At 35.5% G+C, this 12,037-nt stretch overlaps 1 protein-coding gene across 3 annotated transcripts in view; it reads left to right on the top strand.

The window, feature by feature from the left end:
* Positions 1-12,037, top strand: part of BBS9 (Bardet-Biedl syndrome 9) — a 283,426-nt gene that overhangs the window by 168,498 nt on the left and 102,891 nt on the right. For all 3 annotated transcript variants that reach the window (XM_017836158.1, XM_017836157.1, XM_017836156.1), the window contains one exon: positions 3,099-3,209. In XM_017836158.1, coding sequence (XP_017691647.1) covers positions 3,099-3,209 — 111 coding nt within the window. The remainder of the gene's footprint in view (positions 1-3,098; positions 3,210-12,037) is intronic.

Below are 12,037 nucleotides of genomic sequence, written 5' to 3'. Positions count from 1 at the left end.
TTAGTTTGTTTTGGTTTGGTTTCTTTTTTTTTTGTTTGTTTGATTTTGGGATTGCTTGTTTTTTTTTTCAGATAGCTGCCCCTCTGAGTTGTAGAACGTTTTGGAAGCGCAAAATCCTGGCCTACCGTGGTTAAAATATTATATTCAGAAGTGTATATTTGTGCCTTATCCAGTTTCTTTTTCAGTCTAGTGAAAGTTTACAATTTACTTTGAATGTTTCGCTTCTTTCACTGTGACAATTGTCTCAGTATGAGCTCCACTCCTTTCTTCCTGTGTGGAATCAGAGCGTATTGTCAAGGGTACTGATTGTTGTCTTGAGGAAGTGTACCTGTGCCTGCTGGAACAAGAAAATGGAATTTGCCATTAGTTCCATTGGAAGACGTGGATACCACTTGTATTGAGGAAGGTTGATGTGTAGATGAGGGTCCGGTCATCCTACCTAGCCCTAGGCTTCTGAACAAGTTAAGGGACATACATTTAGCAAATTTGAGTAGCTCCTTCATTTAGAAGGTAATACTGATATTAGAAGAGTAAGGTAGAAATGAGAGGGCACAAAGACCTTGATCCTGTAAGCCTCATTTTCTCAAAAAAAGTAAAAATATCACTATTATATTACTTTCCTATCTGATCACTCATTTAAATAATTATTGTCACAAGAGTCCTGGTGAAATTCTGCCCCACTCAGAACAGTGCTTTTAGCACATGGAATGCCCTTATGAAACAGTAGTATTTAAAAAATACTATAAAATAGGAAACAGTTATTGGTATCCTTGCAGAAGTAACACATAATTACTATTCTTAATATTGATGCTGATAGTATTGCTCTGTGTTTTCTGTCTACATTTTCTTTTTATGTAAAATAGTCTGTCACTGGCAGCATTTCAGTCCTCACTATTCCCAAGTAAATAAAATAATGGAAGAAGTTCATTTTGCTTTTAATTGCAATAACTTCTAATAGTATCATGACAAGTAGATCGCAATAAATCTCTCACATCAAAATCAAGAGCAGGAAGTCCTGCTTCTTTTCAGCAAGTAGTGTTTCGTAGCTAAGGGCAAATAGACCTTTTCCAACTCTTATTCAGTTACTGTCAGCATTGATGACTAATGAAATATTTTGGCACCAAAAGCCATCGATTCTCAAGGTTTTGTAAGTTACTGAATTTCAGGTTGTTAGAATGAATGTTATAAAAGTTCTTTTATTGTCATGTAGAAATTCAATAGATACTAATTGACTTGGTGAGTTTTCACTCATGCTGATAGTGTTATAAAACCTCTTAAAATATATGATGCCATTCTTAAGTTTTCTTGCTCAAAAGAACTATTAATTTTGTATCCTCTATTTACAGATCAGTGTTTAATAGGGTAGATTTTATCTGAACAATAAGAATGAAAAATATCTAAATTGACATTTAAAGCACTGGTTTCAGTTTCCTCAAATTTCACAGTTTACATTTTAGTCACAATTTTCAAATGGGAACAGAAGTATTAGTTTACTGATATTTATTTCCATTTAGCTTGTAGGTACATTTATATTTAATGCAACATCAGTGCATTATCCCAGTGTTACAGTATTTTACTATGAAGAGGTTTTTCTAATTTCCCGTTTTCTCTTTCATTTTCATAGCAGGTATCCTAAATATTCGAAGCTGTCATGAGTCATAAGTCTGCACATTGCTGACACATTCACTCCTAATGTTCCTTTCTTAGTGAAAAAATTTGCTTGCTGTAAATCAAACATAACCCCTGTGATGCATCTTATACTTTCTCTCAGGGTGTATTTGCATATGGTTGTGTCTTTCCTCTTCCTTAGGAGCAAAAGATGCTGTGTTAGTTCCTCATCTGGTAGTAATGAGTGTTTTCAGAGGATTTGCTGGAGCTGTCATGCTTTACCTTGGCTAGACAGGGTGGTACGTATCTGCAGGACATCAGGCATTGGTTTGCCAGTGCTTCTGAAACTGCTGGGGAAAATGCAACTCTCCTCCTTGGGACTGCGTCCTCATTTTTAACTGTTTTACTCATTTAGTTTGTAAAGAGAGAACAGCCTGTGTTCCTTCAAATTGGATGCACTGCTTCTGGAGCCTGGAGTAGAACATGTCTTTTCAAAATAGAACAACTCTGACATAAAGGTGAAAAGTCTGTGCACTCCATTGGGAGTTGATGTGCTGCTTATAAACACGTGCTTTCAGAACACAATAGATAAGTACATGGATTTGTTTGCTTGCTAGTGGTGATCCTGGGAGGGCTGTGAGAAAGAGATGCAGCTCAGCTGTGTATTGTATTGTTGGCAATGCAATTACTACAAGGCCGTGTTTTTCCTGTGGAATAGTGACACATCCTCCAGTGTACTGACCACAGCTGTTCTGAAATAAATTCACATCAACCTATTCCGCCGCAAGCCATTGCAACTATCTTCAGCTGATACTACTACTAGATTATCCCTCTCTTCATATTTTAAACATAGGCATTTAAACATGTTTGAAGAGAGCTGTAATTGTGTTGTCTAATGAACTGCTCACAAAGCAATATTGAAAAATAAAAAGAATCTATTATGCCATACATTCTAAAATCATTACCAGTGCAGTGTGTTACTGGACACTGAAAGTGTCCCTGTATTTCCATATCTCTAGCACTAAGTAATAAAAATACTGTATTTAATAGCCCATCCAAAAAAAAAAATCATGTCATTCTCTGTGGTATGCTAACAATCTTCATAAGGTTTGTTGATTTTGTGAAGTTATTTCATTCACACTTAATTATTTTTATTACAAAAATAGCTCTCAGTAATGTGATCTTTAACACAAATCAAATTATTTTCCATGTTTTGTGTGGAACCAGTTTTACATATTCTGTGGTCTAAATACATTCAAACTTTTTTCAAAATGACATAAGTAGTAGTGAGAAGTCATTAAGACATAATCAACCTTCTAAACAATGGCAGTAGTTTTCTTTAACAAATGTTTCTGTGAAGTGAAAGCAAAGACTATTTTAGTTTTATATGTTCCTGTCAGCTAATTTATCACCTCTTTTCCTCAATTATGCACCAGTGAATTTGTTTTGTTACATAAACACACCATCAAGTTTCTTCCATTTTCAACTAGGTGGCTGTGCTACAATCCCAGAGTCTGATTTAGAGGAAAGAACCGTTATACCGGGCTCTACAGCAATGTTTTCCAGTCACGGGCAGATCACAAAGCAGAAATCCAAGCATGGTAAGAAAAGGAAAATTACATTATTTCACTTAGAAGTGTACAGGTCATCTTTTCAGAATTTTTGTGGGCATATGAAACAAATGGCATGTGTTTCAGGCTTTGTTACCATAATTTTCAGTTTTTCTTGCTATAATAGTACAATGTGTAGGATTCTGAGCTTATTCAGCTTCTTCTGTCAAGAATGGTTCAACTGTAGAGATCAGCCTTGGAATGAAATAACTTTGCAGTTGAAAGGTTTTGTGCTACATAATATTTGAATGTGGAAGAGGTTTTATTTGTGACCTCTTCCACAGAGGCAAAATGAAACTGAGGACATTTTGATGTAATAAAGGCTTCTTTTTCTTGCAGTATGGTGGTTACACTTTGTGCCAGCTGATTAAAACATGGTCATTACTTATCTTTTGTGGGGAGACTTCCTAGAATTTCAGAAAAATATTATTGGATCTAATAAAATGAAATTATACTGGCTATAAAATATGTTGCATACAGTGATGACATATTTTCTGGAAAGACTTCATGCTGCCGGGAACTGTGATATAGTGTTAACATATTTTAAAAGCAACACTGTAAAGTAGTGCATTGCAGTTTAATAAAGTGCCTGGTAAGTTCTCAGGCTGTGACAACAGCAATTTCACCTTTTGCTTACTACGTTGTACCTTCACTCCTCTTTCCCCCATTCTTTGTCTGATTTTGACCTGTAATGTTTAAGAGTATTCGAATGGTGTTTGTAAACCAGAAGTGTTCATTATAGATGGGTGTTGAAGTTAAGAAGAGCAGCTTAGAGGTTGCAACCAACAATAGCCAGAAAATCCTTATACAGCTGCAAAACCCAGTTAATTGAATGTTTAAAATGCATTCAGTTGCATGTTTGCTCAGCTAAATGTTGCACAGACAGACAGGGAATTGGAATATATGGTATATAATGGTTAATTGCAATAGCAGAACTTACATTAGCAAATAGTGGGCAGGGAAGAAGGTTATCTAGTGCTGCAATGTATAATAATGCCACGGTGTAACTTAAACCACCAAAATTAGTATCTGCTCACAAAAACAACCTGAAAAATCCCCTGAAGACCTAAAGCTCTGACTTTCCTAGCGCACTAATTACTTGTGGTCCTCATGGACTTCAGGTCATAAGAAGAAGGAAACCTGTCAAAGTTGACATACCTACATTTTAACCTTTACCATCTGGATATATTAAGTACCCGCCTCATAATGGAAAAGTGTATCATCTCTCTGATGGAGGATACAATCCTGATAAAATTCCAACTTGAGGCAACTAGACCAGTAAATCACAAACATATGGCAGGTAATTCCTCTTCTTTGTCTGATGCTCCAGTCTCCTGATCAAGCACGTATTTTTTCTTGAGTAGATAGTGTTGTAATATATTTAAATAACCTTATTGCTGAAAAGACTAACATAAGTGGAAAAGTGTAGAAATGTATTCATGAGATCCAGAAACAACAGCGTGGGGGACCTGCATATCCTACTGTAAGTCTTAGCCCATGATAAAAATTGAGATTTACGTCACATAGCTGGCTGTTGTTGCTTTGTAACTATAAAAGGCAGAATGAAAACTTTGAAAGCTTTTAAAAAGTCTTTAAGTCTACAACCATGTGTTATATGAGTGAATTTAATTCATTCATGGTAAGAATTGACTACCATCTGCCAGTTAGTGCTGCAATATAGAGAACACCTAGAATATCTGCTGCTGAGCTGTCTGGAAATTCTAATTGCTGCAAGTGTAAGAGCCAAGGGAGCTACTTAAACCTGAAGGTAACAGTAGGCATGAAATCACAGCATTTCAGTGTTTTTCTGTACATGATATTTTTGGACCGAGTTCTTGCTCAGGCACCAGAGACTGCAGCAAGACCACAGTGATTACAAAGAGCCCTCGAAGAATATTTTTTTGTCTTATGTATCTTTTTATTTGAGTTTGCATTTAATTTAACTATGTGCAGTAAGAGGAAAAAAAGGACAAAGTAAAGTAAAAATCATTTTTTCTTGATATATCTTCCTTCATTTCCTGATGGAGTTCAAGATAGATTTGGATGATAAGTTGAGAGGTTTTGTTTTCTTCTTCCAGATGGCTTTTGTTATTCATATCTGTAGCTATAAAGGTAGTTGCAAAGTGCAAAATTATACCGTCTTTAGTGAGGTTTCTGTGTTTAGCTAATATTTTTCATTGTGCTGTATCGGCTGAACTGATATGCTAAGCTTCTTTAATGTTCTTTACCAAAAAATTCCCCCAATTTAATGATAGAGGTTTAAATATATAAAAATAGGTGGAGGCTACAAAACCAAATAGATATAAACTGAAGAGAAAAAATCAAGGTCTCTTTGGGGTCTCTTCATCTCTTCAGGTGTAGTTTGGTATGTGCATGGAAACAATAGGTGATATCCCTGTATAGAAAACCTGAAAAGAAACATGTCTAATAATAGATTGCATTCACAGAGGAAGATGGAAATCAAAGGGATAAGGTGAGCTTATAAAGTTAGGATATCCCAAAGGATTCTGTAGGTTATGGGAGAACTTCAGTTGGATGCAGTAGAGTACCATCTTTAGGTCTATAGTACTTGCATCCAGTAAAGGATGAAGCCTCAGGACCATAAGGAGAATTGAACTTGATGTAGCGTGTACAGTTTTGGGAGCCACGATATAAGAAAGATATTAAGCTCTTAGAGAGCAGCCAAAGGAGGGCAACAAGGATGGAGGTGGTTCTAGAGGGGAAGCCATATGAAGGGTGGCTGAGGTATCTTGGCTTTTTCAGCCTGGAGAAGAGGACACCGAGGGGAGACATCGTGGCACTCTACAACTTTCACATGAGGGGAAGCAGAGGGGCAGGCACCAATCTCTTCTCTCTGGAGACCGGTGATAGGACCTGAAGGAATGGCTTTAATTGGAATAGTTACTTAGGACAGCAGAAAATGACATCTAGAAGTCATGCTGCAAGTCTGTGCAAGGAGAGAAGGAATGGTTTTAGCCCAATCACAGAACCTCTCTGGAAGGGGGATTACTGGTTGTATGATGTTTTCTTTAAATTGCTGAAACAGTTCTCACTGATTTTTTTTTCTTATTTTTTTTTCCTAGTTCAAGTATGTTGTGATGCCATAGTAAAGAATAGGATCACGTTCACAATATTTGGAAGTTAATGATATTATTGCAGTTGTAGGAGAAGCTTAATTTAGACAGCTTTTACTTTGAGTGGGTACAAAATACTCCCTTGAACATTTTCTATTCCAGTGAATGGAAAATAATTCTTCTTTCTTACCCCCTCAAGATACTGAGTCTGTGTGCACTGCATTCGGAGGAGTAATGCTAGCATGATAAATCACTTCTAATGTCAATCTTGGTGTTTTGGTTAGAGTGAGGACAGAGCGGCACAGATTGCATTGTGGGCTGCACATGCCTGGTAGAGCGTTCGAATATAATTTGAAGTTGTGTCTGTTTGTTATATCTTTACTTTTTCCACAACTGCAATACCAGTGCAGTTATGCTGACCTCTGCTGCAATCACAAGTACAAATGTAGTGGTTTTAGAATCTATGTAGGTCCCGTGGAGTTCCTTTCTCTTTGTTATGCTGTTCCCGCTGTCTTCCATTTTCTTACAAGTTATGAATTTCTTACTAGAGTTGCAGTTTGCTTGAGTGGTTTGATTTCAAGGGGAAGTGTGCTTTAATATTTCCGATGAAATGAGTTGAAAATGTGGTTTGTCACAAAGAGGTATAAGCAAGTTCTTGTGCATACTGACTTCTTAGAGAAATCTCTAAGGGATGTGGGTAACAACCTTAAAACAACTTTTCTCTGAACAATTAAACTGTGCTGGTGGTGAACTTTTGCATGTAATAACAACATATGCATTTATTAGGATATAGCCCTTAAAGTAAGTGTTCTGAATTCCTTATATGCTATGTGTTGCATGCTACTTAGCATGAAAGAGAATTTCCTAAAATATTTTTCTAACCCCTGTTCCTACCGAATATTTTACACAGAAAGGATCTGATTGATTTTTTTATGAGTAAAGAGCTTTACACTGGTAAATCATGAGTAACTGCACTAAACTGATAGAAAACCAGATGAAAGGTTAGCATGAATAAGGCAATGATTGGGTTGAAAAAATTATCTTTGGGTTTTTTGGTTGGTTTTATTTTGGTCTTTTTTTTGTGGAACAAAAGTGCTGATTACTTTGTAGTTTGCCTGCTCATTCAGGATTTTACAACAGTGGGAGTCAGATTTGTGAAGTAGCGTGTCATGCAGGTATTGGAATTTTCACTGCTTTTAAGACTTGCTTTTCCTAGCAGAATTTTTCACCAAAGATCCTGTAAATCTGTCCTGTAAATGATCTATCTAAAAAAAAAAAAGGTCTTTAATATATAAGGGAAATTTTTGCCTGACCTTACCATGATAATTCAGAATAATCTTGTCTTCCTGAGAGAGCAGTCGAGCATGGCTCAGTATTTATATTTATTGTTTAAACACAAATATTTCTGAGAAGCTGTTCCTGAGACCAAATGAAACCAAAGGCCTGGTATTTGGATTTGCTACTGTGCAGCCACTGTTTTAGTTAAATTCTTTGTATATTGCTGTCATGCAAATATTTAGATGACTTAAAGATTAAATTTCAAAGTTCTCATCTTCTATGATTATATTTAGTAAAGTAAATAAACTTTCATAGTTTGATACTCATAGTATCTAAGACCAAAAACTCTCTCAGCATTTATATTTATGTATTGGAATAGATTTTTTAACTGTCTTTAATTTGAAGCATCTGGCATATTACTTTTGATTATATAGACAGGCAGCTATACATAGATGGCTGTGAGGTTGAGCTATAAACTCCAGTAGAACAAGATGTTCTGGGCGAGATTTTCAAAGCACCCTCCATAGTTGCACCCACCAGTGCACAGCTGCGTGTCTTTTCCTGCAAGAATTACTTAATGTATTTTATTTTTATTTTGTTACTTTTTCTCCAGCATTGAATGGCAATATAAGTAGATGCTGTAGGTGCCATTTAAGAGGATCTTTTAACTTCACCCTTCTGATCAAAGATAGCTTTCCTTGGTAGCCTAGACAATTTTAGGAATTGTCCCATGATTCCATCCCACAAAGATGCTTAGTTGCACAACCTTGTTAATAAACAAGATTGAAACTATTTTCCTTTAAAGGGTCTAGTGACATATTTAAATTTAGCAATGTGCTTAATTTGTCTTATGAATCAGAGTTTACGTGAACACACAACTGTGTGAAACTGCCATCTGTTAAGTAGCTCATCAAAAAGTGATGTAATTTAAGATGAAATTTGTGATAGTGCTTCATTTATTTGATTTTAGAAAGGAGTATTCTTAAACACTTGGCTTTGTACAAACAGTTAGATGGTAAAGAGCTTTTGGATATAAATTGTTGCCAGCTCTCCACTGAGTCTTTTTATTTTTATACCGTACTGTTCTTAATATTATCTTCTGCCTACAAAATTGAGGAAACACAGAGCCTTGAATTTGTTTTGAAGGGTGTTTAAATATGCTGTCAGAACTCTAAAACAGGTTTGTGGAAGATTCTAGATCAGACATATATTGTTTATATATTGGACTACTAACTACTCTAAATTTTCAACATGCATAAGTAAGATACAGATGGTCTTACTACTGTTATTGCAATTATCATTATTTGCTATGCTGGTAATCATTTGGATACTGATGTTCTTGCCAATTATAGCAAAGGTATTTTCAATATACGTAGCCGAGCAGTTCACTTTTTCAGGTTAGACAATAAAATAGGACAGAAATCAATTGCAATACTAACTGTATTGTACATGAGATTAAACAAAAGAGAAATGTATAAATTAGACTAATGATAATTTCGGAAAAATGCACGTGCTGTCTGGAATAGGATTTCATGCCCATAATGAACTTTCAAAACAATCAGCTGAACAAATCAGTATTTTTGGCAGCACAGACTTTCCAGCTGTCCACGGCTACAGTTTTAAACCTGAAGTTTGGTTACTACACTCATGACGAAAGTAAGAACAACAGGTCTGACTTCAAACTTATTCTTTTAAATCACTGAAGGCACAGTTAATGGGACTCGTCTGAGGGGGTAAATGTGCTGCTGACACTTTCAGTTTGGTTTCAAGCATTTTGATGAGTGAGTTGCAACACAGTATTTTTTCATTTGCTAACAAAAAATCTTGAATTAGAAACAAGTCTGGTGAAAATGTGGAAACTTATGATGGCTTCAGGTAAGTGAAAGCTCCTTCAAGACCTAACCTCATTAGTCGCTCACTTAGAAATTTCCCACCGCTGTATTGTGGTACTACAAGACTAGATTCTTGTTTCTTTCTGTATGGACATTGCTATGCAATAGGAAAGATACCAGGAGCCTGCAGCTGTGCCCACCTAATACTTTAAAATTGCTAAGCTAATTGTTTCCGCAAGAAAAGGTGCAAAGAAAATCACTGGGCTACAAAAAGCCTATTTTTCTGGAGAGAGCTGAAGAGATTTATAGAGTTTTCTTTTCCACAGAGTCTGTTTTTCCAAAGAGCAGAACAGCTTAAGAGATTAATGTGAGAATTTCTTCATTAAGTCAATACCAAATGAAGTACAGTTTCTCTTTTAGCAGGAGCTTGTATATACATCTCCTCTGAAATGCAATATAACACATGAGAACACAGCAAGTCTTAAATATGTTCTGTTATTTACAAATTTTAGTATATTATAATGTGTATTACTGACTGCAGTGAGTAAAGAGATCAACCACTGTGTTTGCCCTGTACCATTGGTTGTGATAGTGTTTTACAAAATATTTCCATTCAAAGGTTAAAGTCTGATTAATTCTGCATTGTTTCATGACTGTCAATGCCACAAAGAACTAATGGGTACCTTACACTCTGCTTCATGGGTTGTCTCAGAATTTGCTGTGATATCTCAGAAAAGAGGTATGAAATGAAGAAGTCATGGTATAGAAAGCTTAAACCTTTTCCATTTTCCTTTAAATTCAGTGGCTTTAATGGAAAGAGTTTTTTGGGGTTGGGTTTTTTTTTGTTTGTTTGTTTTTGTTTTATAAAAAATGAATTCAAAGGCATTCCTAACATTATTAGCAAAAGATTGCTATTGTTGCAGTTAGGGAGCAATAAAGAGTGATACAAGGTATAAGAACATACTCATGGCCATATCCAAAGCTTTCTGGAACCTGTGAAAAAGCCTTTCCTTAATTTCAAGACCTTAACATGAAAACTCTTAATGGATAATAGAAGATAAGAAGCACATAAAAGATAGGTTGAGAAGAAAGGACATGCTAAATATGGAACAAAACCAAAAATCAAATCTAAACACATTTTTGGGAATCATGAATAGATCTTGTGTGCAAGAAAGGGGAACTGTAGCACAGTAGAAGGAATCAAAAAAATAGAAGTTTAAAAGCTTTTTGTGTGACTAAATGTTGGTTTTCATATTTCCTTGTCAATTATCTTGCATAACTATGAGCTTAGGACACGTAAGTGATTGTCACTAGGATTCATTCACTCACTTATCTTCCACCAATGAAGATGGGCAGGACAGAAACTAGTCTGACTTTGCTGTTATTTACTGCTGCTTACTTTTCCTCTGTGATGGTGAAGGTTAATGCTGTTTTCCTTACTAGTGTCTGTAAGATTTCTTGTGTTGTTTTTATTTCTTCACACCAGTTATTTCCTCCATCATATTAAGTGTTTCCATCTAAAGTGCCACTACAAATATGCCCACCAATTTTTTTTTCTGATTGATATGAACTGCTAGCTACTGGTTTCTTTAGCTATCATGAAATCTTTTCACTGAATACTCAATAACACTTGTTTCTCAAAACATCTGTTTTCCCACCTAATGCTTTACTGACTCTCCAGTTGTCCTACACAAATCTTTGTATCTATTTTTTTGTTTAACTGGGAAATCATAATTTTGTTCACAACATGGATAGCTTTGAATTTTATATATTGTTTGGATTAGTGTATTATTCCTGGCTTCACTTCTTTTGACAGATCTTTGTTGGTTTGACAGGTATCTGTGCTAGTTTCTTGACATTATAGAAAAGTATCTATAAAATTTACTTTGTGCTGTTGATTCTTTGTTTACTTGTGTTACATATTAATGATTCCTATAGTTCTTGTCAGTCTTTGAGTAGTATAAACATTTCATGCTGTTCTAGTTTCTAATGAGTTATTATTATTAAAAAAAAAAAAAGAATATAAGTACAGAGAAACTCATCAAAACATTATTTGAATGCCCTCCCAACATTCCAAGGCAAGAAATATTTAGAGGCTGCCAGGTATATTATTGAACCCTCCTCAGTTTTTCATAGCCTGGACAACACAGTTGGCAGGAAGAGGAGAACACAGACACTTTTGGCTTTTCCCATCCATCTTTATATAAAAGAGGTAGTTAAATGGGAGACATTCAATAGCACAAAACAGAGCCAAGCACTCCAAGATCTCCTCTACTGCTGAAAACCAGTACTGCAAGTTTTAGGAAATCCCAAAAAGTCATTGAACACTCCAAGGAGGAGTTTTTCTGATGCAGAAACTCTGAGTTTGAATTGTATGGCTTATGTTTCATATACATACAGTCCTTCAATACCTTTCTAAGAATCCTGTAGTTAATATTAATGTAATTGTTTGCTATATCAGATGAGTATTTGTTATTAGTTAAATCCACGATGAGCCTTTAAAATGGTTTTCCATGCCTTTTATTTTCCGGGTTGCACAAAATGCCAAGACTCATTTTATAGCTTGTCAACATTGGCCACCAAAGGGAGATTAGCTATAGGTCTTTAGGAACTTTGCTGGAAAAAAAATGACATT

This window comes from Lepidothrix coronata, unplaced genomic scaffold (assembly GCF_001604755.1).
Source record: "Lepidothrix coronata isolate B3197 unplaced genomic scaffold, Lepidothrix_coronata-1.0 Scaffold271, whole genome shotgun sequence".
NCBI lineage: Eukaryota > Metazoa > Chordata > Aves > Passeriformes > Pipridae > Lepidothrix > Lepidothrix coronata.
This window is presented reverse-complemented; position numbering and strand designations above follow the sequence as displayed.